Genomic DNA, 21,086 nt, shown 5'->3' on the forward strand with positions numbered 1-21,086 from the left:
GATTTTTGTGTTTTTAGGTGTGAAAAGAGGACCTTCGGTCAAGCTCAGTCAAATACAGACGTAAGCCATCAGACACACAAGGCTCTTTCTGCTTTGGTGCAGAACCCAGTCGATGTCACAGGAGCCAGTGTACCGGAAAACAAGCACACCAGCCCTGTGGATTTCCTGCAGTGTGACACCCCTTGTATGGGGCCCGCAGCCTTCGCGCCGAACCAACAAGGCACACATTCACTTTACCAACAGTGGAACAAACATATAACAAATTTGTCCCGACCCTGAACAGTGTAAAAATATAAACTGAGACAAACAGAAAAGTAGATAAACCAGAACTCCCCATTTGCACGTTTCACTTCCCGTGACTCCTGGGAGGGTGATGCTCCTTCTACAGTTTTCCAACCTATGTATAGCTACTGGAATGGTGGCCAGTAAATGGTGTGTGTGTGTGTGTGTCCTGTGATGGGTTGGTGCCCCATCCTGGGTTGTTCCCTGCCTTGTGCTCGTAGACTCCGGGATAGGCTCCAGACTCCCCACAACCCTGAACAGGACAAGAGGTTACAGAAAATGGGTGGATGGATGGATGGTGTGGCTACTCTTCCATCAGAATTGCACATTTGCCTGCTAAAAGGTCCTCCTTTCACTATAGCGGCTTATTTCCTCTGCACGATCGTAGACTTCACAGCTATCCTGCCCCCTGGTGGTAATTTGTAGGAAATGTCTACACTGAAACGATCAAATTGCTCTAAAACGCTGTTCGTAGATTCATGCCGTTGAGCCATGCTAACTCCACATGTATTTCACATTTCCGTAACGGCGTAAGAAATACAACAGTAATTCAACATGATTTCAATATTACAGTCAGCGACAGTGAGGGTGGAGAATCTGATTTGTTCGTGGTGCAAACATCATTCAGAGCAAATTATGCATCGTTTTTGTCCTTTTAGAAAAGCCGATTGAGTTTACATTCTTCCAGGATAATACTAACTTGTATTTTAAAACAATTCTAAAGCTAAATGGAGAGTTTAACCCGAAATCTTTTTTTGACAATGTGAACAAAGCGACTGCCGTTATCGATTTCTTTCTGGTCATAAACATCCAGCAATTTGGCATATACCTTATAAAAGTGAGCTGTTGGTGTGTATATATTGGGTGTAATTGAGTTTTGTTTTATAAACACTTCGTAACTTTTAGAAGAATCGTGATGCTGCACAAAGCGCGAAGTTATAAACTAATCCGGAACGAAGAGTAAGCAGGTAGTAGGAGTTACACGGGATCAAATTTGATTGGACAACTTCCTGTTTTCAAAACACGTGTGAGAGTTTATGTCTGTTGATAGACTTGTGCCGCACTCTCAAGGGGCTCCACTAAATACAAACGTAATGGAGAAGAAACGTGCGAAAAAAGATTCAGGAGAGTCGGAAACACAACAAAAGAAAATGAAAATGATGACACTGGATGAAAATGACACTGAGTTTAATGGGACTGTTTTTAAATCCATGCTGAAAGATCCAACCAAGGCTTTGAAAGGTGAATGATAACTTTTTAAAATATAATTTCATAGACAGCATTATCAAGTGACATTAATCATTCTCCTTTTAACTGACTGACCGCAAGAATTTTGTCCCTTTTTTCTCGTGAGATACCATGGACCTTTGCTGAATGTGCTTTATGTTGTAGTATATTTTTTGTTGTACCTGTAGATCGTTGATTAGCCACATTTTCACCCCTGTAGTAGATGTGTGACTGAACACGTATGTATGTTTTGCTGTCAATGTTTCCCCCCTTTAGGTTTGGGAAAGTTTGTGTCAGTAGCGACGAAACTACCGATTGCGGACCTCTACGATGTTGTTGAGGGTTATATTAAGATATCCATGGAGTGCGCTGAGATTTTCAGTTTACTCGAGGGAGAAAAACATCACGAGAGAGAAGTAAGTATGGAAATGTGGTAAAGGAGTGCGAAAGATATTCCTATGACTGATTATGTAAAAAGACAACGGAAACATGTGACTTAGGTTTGTGTAAACAGTTGCTTGTTTTTTGTACTTCTCATGTTATTCCGTTCTTTTGCTACATCTGATGCTATGTCAGTGTCTCATCTTGGTAATTTCGTGTGCTTCCAGTTGTTGCTGATCTTCCAGAGCTTAGAAGTGATCTTACTGCGGACCGCAAGCGACCTCTCTCATTTCAGCGTGGTGGGCATCACGGTCGTGAAGAAAATGGTCACCAACCACATGAAGCTTCTTCAGTCGTCACTTAATTCTGAAAACCATAGGTGTGCTGCAGTCTGCATGTGTAGTCCTGACTGTGTGGTCCAGGCAAAGGAAGCACACGTAGGTAACCCAGGTTGTTGTTTTTCACCAGGTTCGTTCGCCAGTGTCTTGGCCTCCTGTCCTCTATGGTGTCCCAGGGATCTGACATGGCCAGAGAGGTTTTCAGCCACTTTCACTTTAACAAGAGCTTATCTAAACTGACCCGCAGACGCGATAAGAAGGTAAGGCTGTTGGTCTGCTTGCCTGGTTACATTCAAAGTGATACACCCTCTGTGTCAAGGAAAAATGACAATACTCTTAGTTTTCATCACTAGCAGTATAATTTCAAATAAGGCAACTTCTCTGATGCATCTGAAGTTGCAAGTATGGACGTTTAGAATACTTGGCTGCTTGGTGTCAGTTTTGTTTTGTGGCTGTGCTCTTAGGAAATTTAAACCTTTTTGTCATCTCCATAGGGACAACCTGATGTTCGCATGGCCTATATACAGTTTGCTCTGTCTTTTCTGGTATCAGGCGATGGCTCCACTATCGGACATGTTCTTGAGATGCAAGGTTTGTAAATAATGGGCTTTGTTTAATGTATGTATGTGGTGCTTATTTTAACGTATTGGTGTTGCAGTATTATATATAGAAAATGGATATTTTATTTCCAATTGTTAGATTTTCTGACTGACATTTTAAGCACTGGGCTGAAGGAAGACAGAATCTCCATTATCAACCTCATTTTATCTACGCTACAGACCAGAGTAAAACATTTTTAATTTTGTTTTTTTTTGTTTAGTGTTGTATGTTGTAATTGAAAGAAAAGAAATGCAGCTCCTCTCTTATCCTGTCTACAGGTCATTTGGAATAAAGCCATCAGTAAGACGCAGAAAGTCCGCTTCTTCACTCCTGCCATTCTGGCTCAGATCGCATCTCTCTACAAATGGGATGGGATTGCAGATGTAAGACTGGAGGACAGCAAGGTCTGTATGCAGTTAGGTCGCGTTTCACAGTTAATCTTTGCCTCCATCATATGTGGATTGTACATGGATTTCTTTATTCCGCATCTGATAGGTGGGTGAGAATCCCAAACAGGATGGAAAGATGGTGGTGCGAGAGCTGGTCCATAAATTCCTGATCGACCTCTGCTGCTCTCGGAAACACGGGATCAGCTTCTACGACCCCAGCTTCGGGACGGCAGGGAGGTGAGCCGGCTCTTTGGCTGTCGTCCCCCTCCTCTTCCTCAGCGGGCCCACTCTTCCTCACTCAGCATCTGGTATACGTCTGTCTGCTCCTACAGGGCGGGGAATGTGGTTCTTCTGCAGTTCCTGGTGGGACTGAAGCAGGCTACTGAGGACGAGCTGGTGAGGGACTTAGTGGTCAGCATTCTCAGGGACAACCCCGACGTGCTGTCGAGGTACTTCAAGGAAACCCAATACTCATATACCCCACGGCTCCGGAGCACCTGGCAGGAAAACGTCACTCTCCTCAAGAAGGTGATGCACACATAACCACTGTTAAACCCAGATTCTTGAGTTTTTCTAGGAGCTGGTACTCTGTCAAGAGTGTATAATGGGAACCGTATGTGCAGATTTGTGTCAGATTTTATACGCATACAATGCCATCTATAATGTTTGGGACAAAGACATGTTTTTAATTTACTTCTGCACTCCAGAGTTTGTGATCAAAAACACAAAAACTGGTGTGGTTGAAATGCATAGGGTTTATTAAAGGATCTTTTCATACATTTTGGTTTTGCCATTTAGAAATCACATCACTTTTTAAACATAGACCCCCCCACTTCAGAGCACCATGGTGTTGATGATGTAATTTCTACATGGTAAAACCAAAATGTATAAAAATATCTTTTAATTAGACCTGAGAATGTGCACTTTAATACTGTCTCAGTTGTTTGATTACAAATCTAAAACTGTTGAGTACAGAGACAAAAAATATCTGTCTTCCAGATATTCCAGATATTACGGAGAGCACTCTCTGTTTTTATAGACATGCAGGCAGAGACTCTCAGCTGACAGAGTCCTGATGTCTGATGTGGAAACTAACAATGGCTCTTGGTTTGGTTGGCGGTCCCCAGATCTACGAGGCCCAGCCAGAGGTGTCCCAGGCCTTCCGAACCCGTGAGTTTGTCCCGCTGCCCCGTCTGCTCGCCATGGTGACGGTCACGTCACTGCCGCCTGTCTGCAACAAGGCCTTCTTCACCCAGGCCCTTAATGTGAGTCCAAGCCACCTCAACACCGCGCCCGTCCCGGTTTACCTACCGATGGAGCTGTCCAGGAACAGTACCTGTCAATCATTACTAAATTGATTTGCTCAAAGTCTGCTTTTGTTTATTTTTGTAGCATCTTATAGCAGCTAACTGGTAGTTATTGGTCACATTGATGGGTCAGTTTATCGGTTTATCATCTTCTACAGTTCCCGTAGCTATTTTCATATTACCACTGAGATGTCAGATTTTGGAGGAGATCCTTGGCCATCCACTGAGAACTAGTTTGATCTAATTTAGTGCCCTCTTTTCAACAAAATAGATGCCCAACACAGTGGTGAAGCACACGGCTCTCTCGCTGGTGTCCTTCATCTTGAGGCGTGCCCAGAAGAACATTGAGCACTGTCTTGACCGAGCTGTGTGGCAAAGATCGGAACTGTACACGGCAGCCGTGATGGAGGACTTTGTGCAGCAGTATAGGGAGGCCCTGAGCAAGGTAATGGGAGATGGGCTCCAAGCCCAGACCAAGGTAATGGGAGGTGGGCTCCAAGCCGCGAGCAAGGTAATGGGAGGTGGGCTCCAAGCCCAGACCAAGGTAATGGGAGATGGGCTCCAAGCCCAGACCAAGGTAATGGGAGGAGGGCTCCAAGCCCCGAGCAAGGTAATGGGAGATGGGCTCCAAGCCCAGACCAAGGTAATGGGAGGTGGGCTCCAAGCCCCGAGCAAGGTAATGGGAGGTGGGCTCCAAGCCCCGAGCAAGGTAATGGGAGATGGGCTCCAAGCCCAGACCAAGGTAATGGGAGGTGGGCTCCAAGCCTCGAGCCTCTGAGAAGGGGTTTGAAGACCCAGGTAGGTATCATTGGTTAGGTGCCGCCAGGTGGTGAATATGCTGGTACGACAGCCCTTCCCTCCTCCCCAGGTCTTACCGGATGTCAACAGCATCATTTCTAACTGGCAGTCCTTGGCAAAGAAGGAGAAGTGTGAAGGTGTGTTGAAAAGCGGAAGTCAAGATAAGAGTAAGGAAGAGCCAGCTCTGGAGCCTCTCGGACACGGTACGTTACTCCTGAGAAGTACTGTAGGCATTTTGCCAAACCTAGGGTGGCCTGAATCCATGTTCCGTGTGGCTGCATCCTCCAGGCTTTGACGACCCGGAGGCCACGGTTCTGAAGGCCCTCATCCTGCGCGTCCTATGCCTGTACCAGAAGGTGGCGCCCTTCCTCATCAGCCAGAGCTCCTTTGACTTCAGCAAGCTCTTGAAAGGTTTGTGAGACCCCTGGGGTTGCCACTTGTCAACCTCTGGGTTAAGAAGGCATGAATCATCTAATGGCGCTTTTCCACTGGCATACAGGAGCCTGGCTGTACCCGGGCCTCACTACGAAGAAACACTAGTTACAGTGTGGTTCCAACATGGTTTGGTTCTCCACTGCAGAAGGGTCGTGTCTGGCTTTAGAGAGCGACAGTGACGTAAAACTGAAGAGATGCTTATTTCCTGTTTACATGGTTTACATCATGATTTACTATGTGCTAATTTCTGCTAGCAAGTCTGCGAGAAACACCATGTTATGTTACTATGGAATACTAGCAGAATTATTCGCTTGCGTAAATTTGCATTACAAATCCATTCCATTCAGCTATTCTATAGTTCTTTTTGTTTAAGTAGGTGACTGGAAATTTTCAAGTTCTGAGTTGTCGGGAATGCATCAATATTTTGTGATGTGCGATACTACTAATAATGAATAAAATATAGAATATGGCCTTTTTTTTCCTTCATGTAATCCATGCATATCACCAGTATCTCCATGCATTTAACCAATCAGATGGTGGTGACAGAACCAGCTTGGTTCAGTCATGCTTCTTTGTGGTACGGCTTGGTTCTGGGTGACAGTGGAAAAGAGCCATAAGTTCCCTCTTGAACACAGGCATCATGTCAGAGAAGGAGGTCAAAGTTCCCCCGGTTCTGCAGCACCAGATCCTCCAGCTGGCTCTGGACTTACCTGCTAACAAGTTCTCCTGGTTCCAAGTCCAGGTGAGGTGGTGCTTTTAGCAGCACAGTTTGGGGGGGGGCTTTGGAAGGCACCAAAACTCTGTCACCATCTCTACTTCCTCCCGCTCCTGCAGGATGTTCCTGACGCCGGAAAGGCCGCTGGTGAGAAATCCGTGTTCTACCTGCTGCTCAAGATGTTCGTAGACAGCAGCATCGGTGCCTTAAAAGACTCCACCAGGTTGCTGATCTTGAAGGTTTGTCATTCACCCGTCATGGTTTTATTATAATGGATATTTTCACATAATGAATACCATCAATGGCCTTGTTTGACGGTCTAACTGCAGGACTTCGTTCTGGGCTTCTGCGCTCACTCTCCGCTGTTTGCTTCCTGTCTGCCAGGTGCTGAGGGACAGCGGCATGTTTGAGTACACCTGGCGGGAGCTGGAGCTCTGGCTGGTCCATCTGGACCGGCTGCCCAGGCCGCAGCAGGAAGCCGTCGTCCGCTTCCTGGAGACCGTGAGCACCGATTGTCATCATTAGTGCTGCTGATAGCTGAGATACACCTGTGTCTGTTTGTGCGGGTGATCAGCACCTTGCAAGTTGGCAGTAGTCATGGTTTCATCACTGTCAGCCTTAAAAACAGTGATTGAAGACGAATGGTCACTGAACACCCCAGTCAGGGGAAGGAACAGGTCTCCCTCACAGGGATTAAAGGAGGAGTGTCTTAATCCATGGGATTACTAATCTGCCAGACGTGTGCCTGTAGCCAGCAGTTTTCCAGTGTTTTATTGCCTGTTTCCTGTCTGTGCCTCTCTGAACTGCACGGCGCCCCCTGGCTGCTTCCGAATCCCAGGTGCTGGTGCGGCTCACCTCCAGCCCGTACAGCTACACGGACAAGGCGGCGAGCGTGGTTCAGGATGCGGCCTCCCTGCAGGCCAGCCTGGGTGCCCAGGAGGGCGATGCTGCCAGCATCCCCATCTCGCACATCGACGGTGAGCCCCCGCGCCCAGCCAGCCCCGTAGCGGGCCCCCCGCCACCCCGCCACCCCGGCGTGTACCTGACGTGTCTCTGACTGATGCCGGGCTGCGTTTCAGATGCTTTGGACATGATGGACGTGATGCTGGAGGGCGCTGAGGGTGAGGTGGACCAGCTGGGGCCGTCCCTCACTGATGACCTCATCCTGCAGACGTTCCCCTTCAGCGCGCTGGTGCCCGCCGCTCTGGAGACCAGGAACAGCCTCCGGCCAGCTTCCGCAGAGGAAAGAGGTGAGTGATTAAGTTCAGGCTCTCTGGATGCTGTGGGAAATCGGCTGACTCTTTCCTCACGGCCCCCCTCCCTCAGGCGTGCTGTTTGTGTATCTGGCTGCCGTCCTGTCCGACGTGCTGCATTCCCAGAGAGACCCCCTACCCCTCTGCCTGGCCCTGCAGCAGTACGACAAGCTGCTTTCTGGAAGCCCTCACCCTGCTCTGCTCGCCTTCCACAGCTACTACACTCGCTGGCTTCCTCCACAGGCTAAAGAAAATCTGGTACTGCTTTTTTCATTAATCTGTGATAAACTGACAGTTTTTCCTGGGTGTCCCTAAACTAGGCAGGCTCTGAGCTCTCTACTGCCCTCTGCTGGATGTGTGGTGGAAGGTCGATGCTTTAATTCAGTAATAAGCATTTGCATTTGGTGGTTATACTACTGGGTTGTTTTTACTGTAAAGGTCGATGCAGACACTTCCTTCACCAGCAGCATAGCATTTGTTCCCATGGTGTCTGTGGTGCTTCTTTCTGGATGATTGCATCCTTGTGAGATCTTGATAGGGTTTTATGTTGTGTTTTTGTTCAATCTTCCCATTTTGCCCCAGTTTAAGTCCACGACGGTCTCCCTTCCCAATGAGTCGGGTTTCGACGGCACCTTCGCGGAGGTGATGAAGAAGGCCTTCTGTGATGGGCCCGACGCCTGGCTGAGGAGCTCTTTCGCGGACAGCCTGAAGGAGGCGCTGTTGGGTCTTGGGGTGGCCGAATTCCCTGTGGCTGCCAAGCAAGTCCTGCTTTATCTGAAAACCTCAGTGGAGACGTTTGGCAGGGTACGTGGTGACGCTCTGTGACTCCGGCCCTGGGTTGGTCTGACACTTCCTTCCCCAGGATATCTCTCATACATATATATGTTAAACAGTCTCTGGTGGTGTTCTTTTCAGAAAGTTATTTATTGTGTGAATTTGACACCTTGACCATCTGGAAGTAAGAATTCTGTTGTACTGTTAAGAGAAAAAGGCTTGTTCTCGTTAAATCGCTAATATATCACCTTGTATTTCTTGTTTTTGACCTGCCCGTTGTATCGGGAAAACCACCACACTGAGGGAAGCTTTGTCTTAAGGGCCGTCTGACCGTTTGATTTGCAGACGTCCAAAGATGCAGTGCTGGGCTGCCTCTTGAAGGTGCTGGGTGCGTTGGTGGAAAGACTTCAGGCCGTGGAGGACACGGCCGACACTGAAGCCATCGACTCCGTGGGGGAGTCGGACCTGTTCCTGGAGACGGACGAGGCTGCCAGGGAGCGAGTCGACAAGGATCAGGTGCGTGTCTGGAATGTTCCTTGGCAGAGCTGAAAACACGAGTTTCAGCGTAACTTTATGAATTCTACACTTAAGGAAATTTGTCTGAAACAAATGTATTTTAATATTTGCTTTTTACTGTCCCATGCATGTACATAATTTTATATTAGATAATATTTTGTGACCAATGTGCATCCTTGATACTGGTAGTGTTTCTGTACAGTATATAATAAATGCTGTTTCTGTAATAAGTCTCTTGCCTGGGTGTCTAGGTGCTGCTCTGTGTGCTGCAGTCTGTCTTGCAGCACCCTACCCTTCAGTCCTGGTTCCTGGCTCTGGAGTTGGGTTCCTTGCCGGCTCACAATCTGGACCCGGTCCGGGTGAAACTGGTCTGCAGACAGCTCACCGAGGGGGTTCTGGCCTTGCTGGTGCGCTGTGGCCCGACTCTCAGGGACCTGGGTTCTCTGGAGCTGATGGCGGGGTACCTGGAAGCGGTCCGGGGGGCCCTGCTGAGGGAACTGAGCCGCAAGGCCAGGAAGACGATTCTGCAGGCCTCATGGCCGCTGAAGGGGCTGCTGGTGCTTCACGGGTACATGGAGGCAGTAGGCCTGAAGGAGGTGCTGTCCAGCCTGATGCTCCTCCCCCCGGAGAGGCTGTTGGCCAGTAAGAGTGAGGGGGCGGAGCTAAGTGTCTACGGGCAGGCCGCCGTGAGCATCCTTTCTGAAGGAGCTGGTGACTGTGCCCCCCTCCTGTCGCAGGCCCACCTGCGTGCCCTGGCCTTCCTGCTGGCATCCTCTCCCAGAGGCAGTATTGCTGACCTCCTGCTGGGGGCGCTATGCAGGGAGCCTCAGGCGGCAGCTCTGCTCCCGGGTGACCTGCTGCTACACTGCCTGGACTGGGGAGACCCGGCGGGCCTTGCCATTGGAATGGCCATGCTTCGCAGCTGTGCTGCCCACCGGCTCCGGTTTGAGCTGTGGTGCCTGGAGCCCGCTAACCTGGAGCGGCTCTCGGGGGCCATGGAGAGCTTCCTCCCGCTCCTCAACACATACCTGACTGCTGCGAGCTCCGACGACCCGGCCAGACCCAAAGGAGGTGGGCTGCCCTTTCCTGAACGGACAGTATGGAAAAGTCCATGCTCTAATGTTTTATACTATCTTATTGCTTATTTACCCAAACATTCCTTAATGGTCATGCCACCTACTGGCCGCTATGCGCATGTACATTGAAAGAGTAGTGCACAGTGTTCGTGCTCCGTATCTTACGCCGCCCCCGCTCTCCCACGCCTTTCCTCTGCTGCACAGTGCACACGGCTGTCCTCCGATCCTTGAAGGCGGCCCTCCTTCCTGGCCTGGTTGAATCTGTGCTCTCCGACACAGCGTGTGACTCCCTGCCTGCCTGCACAGAGGCCCTCAGCAGCCTCGTCAGACAGACCACAAAGGAGACAGAGCTTGCTGACCTCATCCACCGCCTACCTGGCGTCCTGGAGCGGGCAGCCGGGTGCGAAAGGTGAGTCCCAGACCTCGCCCCACCCTCTGTGTTCATCTGATGGTAAACGGTCAGGATCGTGATGGGAATAAACACGACTGCCAGAATGTCTGCATTGGCAAATACAGCTCAGACTGGTTAATTACTTCAGGTTCTTTATCCATCCATCTGCATTGCGTATCCATTGAAAAGTTTGTGGATAAACACACACTGTCATGGTGAACCTTCCCACCGACGGAGCAGCTTTAGCCATGCAGTGTTTTCTGGTTTTTCCTGTCAAGACAACCTTCCAGTACAACAGAATCGTAGCAGTTACACATTTACGAAAGAAGCTGGTTTAAGGCCACTGTTCTCTCCGCTCATCTTTGCGTTCCATGCATCCCAGAATGCACTGTGGCGGTTGTCCTTACATACTCTGCCAACACTTTTTTTTTTCCCTCAGGTGGCAGCTTGTGAGCTCCATCAGCGACATGCTGGCCGGTTCCCCGGAGCAGGTGGCCTCCTGGAGGAAGACCTTGCTCTCCTCTGCCCTCCAGTGGCTGAGCGCAAGGTTCAGGAGCGCCAAGGAGCGAGAGCAGGATGGAGAGGAGGCGGCCATGCTGCTCAGAGTGCAGGAGCTGCTGGTGTGCTTCCTTCTTGCCTTGTAACATCCCCCTAACCCATCAGCTATATTTAATGTAGCTTCATTGGTTAATAATGGAATGAGTACTGATAAACAGTTTAATTAGTCACAATTAGCTGAGAATAATCGATTACAGAGAATTTTCTTCTAACAGACTTCAGCAGAGCAGCTGATTCTTCCAGACTGGAACAGTTTCATCAAGGCTGGATTGAAGTAAGTACTGTCTGAGTATCGTAAGTCTGCAAGTGCGCCACCTGGCTGTTCTGTCAGTATGGTAATAAATACCCTCACCCCCCCCAGACACCGCTACAGCAGCTCAGCCTTCCTGGAGACCCTGAGCAACCTGCTGGGTCGGGTTTATGAAGCTGACCATGTCCCCGCTGACCTGCTCGCCTTACCCACCCTGCATATGATGATCACAAGCCATTCTCTCTTCCTGCCATCGATGCTGGATGAGCAGCATGCATCCGGGGGAGGCTCTTCGGTGAAAGGTAGGGGAGCAGGCACTCGAAGGGGCACCCCGAGGGGGCCTCCCAAGGAAGGGGAGCAGGCACTCGAAGGGGCACCCCGAGGGGGCCTCCCAAGGAAGGGGAGCAGGCACTCGAAGGGGCACCCCAAGGGGGGCAGGCACTCTGAGGGGCACCCCGAGGGGTCCTCCCAAAGGAGTGAGGCAGGCACCCTGAGGGGTCCTCCCAAAGGAGTGAGGCAGGCACTCTGAGGGGCACCCCAAGGGATCGTTCTCCCACCTCCTGCTGTATCTTACATTACGCATCTGTTTACTTTTCTGTCTTTACCTTTCCTTAGCATTTTATTGCTTTTAAAGGCTTGAGATTTCCCCCTGGGGTGGGTAAGAATGAGGTCTGTGCCTTGCAGAGTTGCTGGTGTCACTCCTCCTCACTCTGGTGCAGAAGTGTCCCTCCGTCTGTCACAGCAGTCACTTCGTGGTCCTGCTCGGAGCTTACGGCGCGACCCTGAGTACTACAGGTGAGGTGAAAACGGCAGGGCGGTCGGGATGGGGTGGTCACAGCAGCCAGGGGGCGGTGTGGTTGGAAGTGGCGTTAAACCCCCCCCCCCCCCCCCACGTTCCTGTGCTCGTGCAGATCAGAGGATTTTGCTGCTGCTGCGGCAGTACGAGAAGAACGGCGTGAGTCTGGCTCAGTCTCAGTAGGTGCACTTTCTACCTGCTCTCTTAATTTAAAATGAGATGATCTGTATTTGTAGCGTCATCTAGAAATTTACTCATACGATACAATTTGTTAATGTATGACATGAAAAAAGTATTTTATTGATCTGCCTTTCTTTGTTCCATCTTTATATTGCTTTGTGTTTATCACCATGGTAATGCTCCCCCCTCCCCCCCAGGTGCCTCCTGTGGGGCCCCGCGGCTGTGGAGCACCACAAGGCCTGTAAGAGCCTGGGGCCGTCCCTGTGGCAGCAGCCCAGCGGGGAGGGCCTCTTGGCCCTGCTGGAGCCAGACAGGATGCTCAGCACTGTGGCACATTTCCCCCAGAATCGCCGCATCATCCCCTCGGTAGGCCGCCCCTCCCCCTCTCCCCCCCCCCACCCCCCACAATAAAGCCAAAAGGGACTGGCTGAGTAAATCTCCTCTGTCAGTAAATCTCCTGATGTAAATGACATGGAGACATTGAATTATTTCAGCATTAAAGTGCCTTGTGTTACTACAGGTTTTATGAAACAAGTGTTACAAATAAACAAAACAAGGAGGACATGTGCAAATTTATTTGAGACACAGATTAAATTCCCCTCGGAGTAATTGATCTCCGATATCGGTTTTCTGTTTATTATGCTTAATCCATCACTGTCTAATACTGTTTCCTTAGCAATTAACTATGCAATACAGCAAGAATAAGAAATTAATCTCTTTATAGTAGTCCACTACTATAAATAGTATAGTATAGTACATTCTTTCCATTATCTGTCATTAATATATATATATAATGTATTTTTGATTTAAATATGATATATTTGAAATGTATTGACTGATTGCCGATTGTGTGATATAGATGCACAAATCAATATGGAAGGCAGGATCTCTGACTGCACTGAACGCTGTCAGACCAATTGCAAATATATCCATTGCCGCCTTTGTCCACCAACAGACCCTTCTCCGTAAACTTGATCTTACAGAGCATTTTAGAGTGTAGATGACCAAACCTGACAAAGCTTTGCTTACGCATTCAGATTCTCCAGTTTTCTCCTTTTTTCCCCCCAAAGAGCTGCGCTCTACTTTATCGCGTCTCACTTGCATTATGGCAGAAACATGCATTTAGGCTGCTTTTTGAGCGTTCAGAGCTTTGACCCACCTCCATGCGGATCGTGCGGACTGGTGTGACTGGTGTGACTGGTGCTCCCCTCTGCAGGAGGCCAAGGAGCTGATTTACCGGGAGGAGGGTGCCGGCGACCTGGGGAGGGTCTATGACCCCGGTTTCCTGCTGCCCCTCTTCAGCATGCTGCTTAAGCCTGGTAACCCCCCCCCCCCCGACAGCCCCCCCCCCTGAAATCCTCACAGTACATTAGTCACTGTTTAAATTTGATTTACCGCCTACCTCATCCTCAAAAGCTGCTCCTGTTTTTAATTGTGTTTCAAGTCACGTCATCTGTTGTGTATCTGTTGTATAATTCTAACTGTCCTGGATCAAGATTGATGATTTCTGATGCCCTGATAAAAATTAATCCTTAAAGTGTGTATTTGAGGGCAGCACAGTGGCTCATTACCCCTGGAGATTCGCACAGGGCTGTTTGTTCGATTTGTAGCTGGGGGCTCCGTGTGTGTCCTGCATTTTTTGCGGTTAAGTGAATCGCAGTCTCTGAATTGCCCAGCGTTTGGGCCGTGCACCTTGACATGGTCAGGCTTTCTTCTCATTGGAAAGAATCTTTCGGTCTCCTCCTCCCTCCCTTTCCAGAGTCTGTGGTCAACTGCCACAAGTTTGTGTCCAGCCACGCCCTGGGCGTAACGGTGGCAGCACTCAGCAGCTACGACGCCAAGCTCAGGGCTGCCGCCTACCAAGTTCTGGGCTCCTTCTACCACCACCTGGAGGCTGGGCGCTTCGCAGGGAAGAGGCAGGTAAGGTTGGCAGCTCCTGGCGCTGGGGAAGCCGGACTCTCCGGCATCATGGGACAGGGCTGTGCGTAGCTGCCGTGGTAACAGTGTGGGGCATTATGGGTAAATTTATAGGCAGGAAGACTGTCCAGAAGCAAGATTTGAATGAAATTTTATTAACCCACTGAGAGGAAATTTATTATCAGAATAGTGTTGTAAATTCATAGTATATTTTTGAGAGGCGTTGGTCATGACTGGTTATAAAATGCTTATGATAACTGTCTGGAGTTCCTACAGATATTCGCTAATGAAATCCTGTGTGTTATTTTGGTTTCACCGACGTGCATATGTGCGTTAATCGCCCTGTTGACCGTTTCCGTCCCAGCTGCTGTACCTGATGGATACCGTGAGGAATGGCATCCGGCAGGAGAACCTCAGAGTCCCCTTCCTGCTCACCACCTACGTGGCCAAGGTGGCACAGCAGATGCTGAAACCTGGTGGGTGGGGAGGTGACCTCGGCGTGGCACCTCAGGGGACAGCGGGCGGTTCGATGTTGAGTGTGTGACCGTTCGTTCCCGTTCTCTCCAGAGGAGCACATGTACATGGTGATCAACAAGTTCCTGCTTGCCCACCAAGACCTGGACTTGAAGAGGGTTCCGGCATTCTTCAGGTTTTTCTACAGCTTCGACTTGGAGGTAACGTGACATAATACCCAAAACATATTCTTGTTGATTCAGTAGCTTTTCTTTGGAAGTTCCTGGCATGGTACCAGTCGCGACCAGGCGGAACGACAAACGACAACAAAGCTTATACATGCCAGCTCTGATTTTATGATTCGGAGGACAGCAGAGTATCCAGAGGTAAACCATGTAACAACAGGGAGAACATGCATACACATGGAAGATGGGTGGGAACCAAGCACACCAGCCTATAACTGTGAGGCTTCAGTGAAACCCAACCACAGTTTTTACCCAAGGATGACACCTAACTTCTCAAATTGCCACCAATACAATCTTTTTGTAACGTATATATCCATAATTCGAAAATCCTACAACTCCTTAACTGATTGGACACGTATACAGGGCTGGCAATTAACCTCCCTCACTCACCAAAGGCAAGTCATTTAGTCGGAGGATAAGCAGGCCTTTTGAATCCAGGCTCCATCTGTGAACTCTGGCTGGGGCTTGGGGGGCGACACTGAGGGGGCAGTCGATGGCGTCTGTTTCAGCACAAGGCTGAGCTTGGGGGGTGACACTGAGGGGCCGGTCGACGGCGTCTGTGTTTCAGCACAAGGCTGAGCGCGAGTGGCTGATCGGCGTCATGCGCGAGGGCATGAAGGACCGTCACTGCTACGAGGTCTGCGAGCAGCAGGGCATCTTCCAGGTGTTGCTGGGCTTCTGTGCCAGTCCGCTGTGCGACGGCGCCACCCAGGTATGAACCCGTCTGACCCCAGCGTCACCCTGTTCGCCACAGCAACTGTGACCTTTATGTCATAGGTTAAACCTCATATGTATTTCATATGAAACTACACCTCCAGCCCAAATCATTTGTTAGTTATATGTCAACGACTAGTTTTTATTAATTGTGTTTTGTTATGTTATTTGTTAGTTATTGGGAGTATTGATCACTATCAATATGGGACACAGACTTTTATTTTCATTTCATTTATATGACTCACGACGTGTTTATAATTCATAATTAAATCAGGTCAATCAGCAGATCAATCTTTCATTCTCCAAAGAATAAAAAGTGTTGCAACATTATTCTGCTGAATACTGCTGGCAAGTTTCACTGCCAACACCTGCGATTTTAGACAAAAATACATTGATTATCCGTTTAATTTTCTGATGCAGAAATATGGAGATGAATGCAAAAAGGTATTCTTTGATGCATTAAATGTAATTAAGGAACAACAGTAATTCCTTCTGCTCCATTTTTGCTCTACTGCTTCTATCTTTTCCCCCCCACTTCCAAATGAATGCTTGCGGCCAACCAATCAGCAAGTTTATCGCTATAAGCCCTGCCCCTCTTAGTTTGTGGTCAAACGAAAAATACCAAGTGGGGACTAAAAAATAAAGTTCCGGAACTGCAGTTGGGCTGAGTTCCTGGGGAGGGCTGCGAAAAAAGCTCCTTGTTCCTGAAAAAGCTCCTGTTTCCGGAAAAAAGTTCCCGCAGAGTGAAAATGGCTGTTCTCTTGAATTAACCCCTTAAAAAACCTTTCACTACTGCTAGAAGCAAACTTCAAAATTTCCCGAGGTGAATCCCTGACAATGAAAGCTAAAACAGACCAAAGGAGTGTGGACATGAAGGTGATGTGAAGCGTGATTGCTGAGCATGCTGATACAGGCGTGATCCCTCACAGGTTCTGATCCTGGACGTGCTCCAGCAAACTGCCCATGTAACCAAAGCCGCCTATGAGCTCATCAACATTCACGGCCTTCTGACGTGGATTCTGCAGCTAATTGAGACCAGGTGGGTAGGGCTAAATGCAAAACAATTACTGTGTTATTCCCAGGAAGATGATGACTTGGTATTTTCACCTGAACAGTAAACCTGTTGTTGTTTTTATGGTTTTATATGCCCAGATGTCATTTTATTGAGGCTGTTCAGGCCTTAGCTAATAAGTGAAAGGTGGTGACCTTTGAGTTGATCTGACAAATTTTCGGTCATTGTTCACCGCCTCCAGGTGCCTGGACGGCCAGCTGCTGTGTATAGCAATTGACCTGGTCCACAGGCTCTGGTTCACCAACCTGGGGAAGAAGGAGAACCGGGTGCCCGGGGGCGGTCAGCCGGCCAAGTGCCTGCCCCTCCCGCTCATTGGCGAGTTCCTGTGTGTGTTGATGGCCCTGGTCAGGCACCTACAGTAAGGCCTCTGTCTCTCACACAGCTCTTAACAATATGCACACTTACCCTGGTATATGCCAGTGTATGGTGTAGACTGATTACAGAATTGAATATTGAGCATCAGATCAGGGTGTGGGTAAAGAAAAAAAATCCAGTTTCAGTGTGGTCCAGACCTGCACCCACACACACACTATATGGACAAAAGTATTGGGACACCTGGCCATTACACTACAGGAACCTTTATGACGTCCCATTCTATACATACATACTGCATACATACAACGTGTGGTTCAGTGGGCTAAGCCTGTGTGCATGTAATCAGAAGGTCGCCGGTTCAAACCCAGCGTCAGCACGTCTGCGGGTCCTTGAGCAAGGCCCTTAACCCCCAGCTCCCTGGGCGCCGCTATGGGTGGCTGCCCTTTGCGGACAACTTACTCTACAAAGAGCAAGCTGAGGGAGGCGTAAAGACAATTTCCCCACAGGGATCAATAAAGTATCAATTATTCTAAATCCATAGGCATCAATATGGAGCTGATCCCCCCCCTTTCAGCTATAACAGCTGCTACTGTTAAGATCTAGGAGTGTGTCTGTGGCACGTTCAATCAGAAGAGCATTCGTTAGGTCAGGCACTGATGTTAGGCATGAAGACCTGGCTCACAATCTCCATTTTAGTTCATTGCAAAGGTGTTCAGTCAGATTGAGGTCAGGGCTCTGGAATAGTCCGAAATGTCTTGGCATTGAGTTGCCTTCACTGGAACTAAGGGGCCTAACCCAACCCCTGAAAAACAGCCTCCACCAAACTGTACGGTTGACACAATGCAGTCAGGCAGGTAACGTTCTCCTGGCATCTGCCAAACCCAGACTTGTCCATCAAGCTGCCAGACAGAGAAGCGTGATTCATCTCTCCACAGAACACATTTCCACTGCTCCAGAGTCCAGTGGCACCGCGCTTTACGCCACTCCATCCAACACTTGGCATTGCGCTCGGTGATGTCAGGCTTGCATGCAGCTGCTCGGCCATGGAAGCCCATTCCATGAAGCTCCTAGCGCAGGTTTTATGCTGGAGTTAATGGCAGAGGAAGGTTGGATCTTTGCAGTTATTGAGCTATAGAGCACTGGTGACTTCATGCACTATCTACCTCGGCACTTGGTGACCCCAATCTGTTACTTTACATTTTGTGGCTGATTTTCTGATGTTCCGAAACGCTTACATTTAATACCAATAATACCATATACAATTGACTGTGGATTATCTAGCAGGGAAGAAATTTCACAAACTGACTTATCATGACAGTACCACGCTTGATTTTATTGAGCTCTTCAGAACGACCCATTCTTTCAAATGTTTGTAAACCTGACTGCATGGCTAGGTGCTTGATTTTATACACCTGTGACAATGGGTCTGAGTGAAACACCTGAATTAATGATTAAGAGGCCTGTCCCAATACCTTTGTCTATTTAGTGTATCAAGGACTGCAGTGCTCAGAATTAGCTTAGTTTAGCTTAATTTGGTCCTCTGGGACCCGCAGACAGTCCCTAAGTTTATCTTCCTTAACTGGGAGGGAGCCATCTGTGGGTCTGGACCAGGCTGGGAAACACTGGTTTAGATTATTTCAGACTGTTCCAAACTGAACCACACATACTAAACTCCAACTAATAAAAGCGTGATGACGTTAAACTTAACTCCTACCCATCACAAACATTTAAATATTACCAAACCATATATTCAGGTACACCTTAGCTTCAGTATGTATAACTCTACATACACCAATATCACCACAAAATACAAAAACTAAAACACAGTGGTATGGAATAGTAAAGAATGTTTCAATTAATATTTTTATATTATTTCTTCAGTTGATTTATAGTCGTGCATCCAAACTATTCCGTAAATGGACCCCACATACACATCTGTTCCTCAAAGCGGAGTAAGCAAGTCGGCTTCGTCAGATAACCGGCGGTGATCACCTGACCCCAGCTCTCCCACCCTCCAGCTGCTCCGACAGACATTCTTACGGCTCATTATCCCCAAGCATTCCTGTGTTGTTCCTGCACGTTGCCATTAATTCATGCCGTTCTGTGCGCCCCACCCCCAGCGGCACAGTGAAGACCCCTCAGCTGTTCCGCTTCCTCGAGGCACTGGCCTCCATCCTCAGGCACCGTGAGAGGGCACTGGGCGTCTGCCGTGCCGCCGGCTGGGCCACCGCGTGCGAGCAGCCGCTACCCTGCACCGCCGCCCTAGCGCTGCTGCACTGCTGGGCCTCGCTTTCCCGCGATGCGCCGCTCCGTTCCGACCTGCAGGGGGTGCTGGAGCGCTGCAAGGTGAAGGAGCTGCTGGGTAAGCTCTCTGGTCTCCTCGTATGAGGTGTCTCTTCACGTCAAAGTCTTTGTGTGTTTTTTTTGTTTTGTCTATTCAATCTATTTGCACATAAGTTATTAATTAATGAGGAATAAATCATTGATGACTACCAGAAGGTCCACATTTTTGTTCCCTCCTATATTCCCTCCTAATACACCTGTACCAGATATTTGGTGTTCTCCTTTGTTCAGTTGTGTTGGGAGCTGGGAGGGGTCAAAAATGTGGACTGTTTTTGAGGTCTTCAAGGACTGGGTTGAGAAACACTCGTCTAAATTAAACTGGTTTGTGGAGGGTTGGTCATGCTAACTTATCGTTACCTTTAAAAATCACTGGTTTCTTTTTGCTAGCTTTGCACTCCCGTTTTAGGAATTTAAACCTTACCAAGTAAAATACCCGGGAATGTGCTCTGTGCTGCAGGAATCGCGAAGGAACGGGGGAGGAGTAAAGGTCACCTGCAGCGGGGTCGCCCCCGCGTGGAGAAAGCTGCCGAGGAAGAGGAGGGAGGGGGGGCTGGGGTCGAGCAGGAGAGCGCCTCCCTTTCGGACTGTGACCCCCTGCTCAGGGACGTCTTTGTCCACATGTCTATGTGCACCCCTGAGGACGGTGACCCCGACGCTGCCGTTCTGGCCGCTGACGCGGCACGGCTGCTCCTCCGGTGGATGCTGAGGTCGCTGGTGGCCGGGTCGGCTGACCCTGAGGCCGTGTCACGCTTCCTGTGCTGGGTGCAGGCCTCCGTGCTCCGGCGCGAATCGTCAGTAGCGGCGGTGCTCGCAGAGGAAGCGGTGAGGCGGGACTTCCTGAGGCTGTACCACCGGGCCTGCGAGCCGCCGCCCACTTCCCAGGACCCTGCCCGTCTGGAGACCCTCAGGCTGTTCACCGACGTCATGCTACGCCTGCTCCAGGTCCGGGGCGTTCCCGAAGGAGACCTGCATCGCACCGTGCTCTCAGCTTGTCTGTCCACGGCCGAAGACGATGCTTCCAGAAGTGGTGAGGAACCGTTCTCAGATCTCACATTGCTTGTGTTTGTCAACCCAGCCCTCAGGGGGCCCCAGACAGTCCACAAGTTTGCTGCCTCACAGCTCCCACTACACCTGTACTACTGTCGGTATTTAGTGCTTTAGCCTACTTGGGTTGTCATTGTTTGCTTTAGGTGTGGACTGTCCCCAAGGACTGGGTTTGGAAACACTGGTTTGAGGCTTGCGAACATCAGCACAGATATTTTCATCTTAGCTTATCGAGTTCTCCCCCCACAGAGGCTGGCCTCCTGCTGCTCTCGCTGTACGTGCGGGAGCTGTGGGCCGGCGCCGACCCGCCGGGCCTCTTCCTGTGTCACGTGCAGCTGGTGGCTGGGCTGCCGCAGCAGGGGCTGAGGAGGCGCAGCGTGACTCAGGCGCCCGTCACAGCGCTGTGTCGGCAGATCTCCTCTGCGGCGGCTCCTGGGCCATGATGAGGCCTCAGACCAGGTTTATACCAGAGAATGGGACTTTTTTTTTAATTCATGATATCAATTATTATTTTTAAAATTTTTCTTTTGTTTTTGTCATGTTTTTGTTGCATATTTTTCAGTTATTTAAAGTGTATTTGTAAATTGTGTAAAATATGCTCTTTTTATATATTCTGAATGAATACACACACTGAAGGTAATACTCTGGAATTTGTCTGGAATCCATTTTCTGGCACCTTCTGAAATGACGTTTCTCATTTTTTACTTGGTCATTATT

General features: G+C 49.2%; 1 protein-coding gene across 2 annotated transcripts; it reads left to right on the top strand.

Moving 5' to 3' along the window:
* The first annotated feature begins 1,260 nt into the window (after positions 1-1,260).
* urb1 (URB1 ribosome biogenesis homolog) lies at positions 1,261-21,019 on the top strand. 2 transcript variants are annotated; one of them, XM_023826165.2, is made up of 39 exons: positions 1,262-1,524; positions 1,786-1,925; positions 2,118-2,269; positions 2,359-2,488; positions 2,723-2,819; positions 2,928-3,013; positions 3,107-3,232; positions 3,324-3,454; positions 3,550-3,745; positions 4,345-4,482; positions 4,796-4,969; positions 5,393-5,525; positions 5,611-5,733; positions 6,393-6,499; positions 6,592-6,711; positions 6,857-6,973; positions 7,311-7,449; positions 7,552-7,722; positions 7,799-7,983; positions 8,308-8,529; positions 8,845-9,015; positions 9,267-10,086; positions 10,296-10,500; positions 10,922-11,102; positions 11,256-11,314; positions 11,402-11,592; positions 11,975-12,085; positions 12,202-12,265; positions 12,464-12,632; positions 13,483-13,585; positions 14,026-14,186; positions 14,548-14,659; positions 14,751-14,857; positions 15,450-15,593; positions 16,525-16,634; positions 16,849-17,025; positions 19,103-19,344; positions 19,783-20,352; positions 20,619-21,019. In XM_023826165.2, the coding sequence occupies exons 1-39, from the start codon at positions 1,320-1,322 to the stop codon at positions 20,810-20,812; spliced, it is 6,783 nt and encodes a 2,260-aa protein (XP_023681933.2). In that variant the 5' UTR covers positions 1,262-1,319; the 3' UTR covers positions 20,813-21,019. The 2 variants fall into 2 exon arrangements, with proteins under 2 accessions (XP_023681934.2, XP_023681933.2); XM_023826166.2 differs by lacking the exons at positions 19,103-19,344; positions 19,783-20,352; positions 20,619-21,019 and adding an exon at positions 18,864-19,088 and having other exon boundaries at positions 1,261-1,524.
* The last annotated feature ends 67 nt before the right edge of the window (positions 21,020-21,086 follow it).

The sequence above is a fragment of the Paramormyrops kingsleyae genome, chromosome 17 (assembly GCF_048594095.1).
Source record: "Paramormyrops kingsleyae isolate MSU_618 chromosome 17, PKINGS_0.4, whole genome shotgun sequence".
Taxonomy (NCBI): domain Eukaryota; kingdom Metazoa; phylum Chordata; class Actinopteri; order Osteoglossiformes; family Mormyridae; genus Paramormyrops; species Paramormyrops kingsleyae.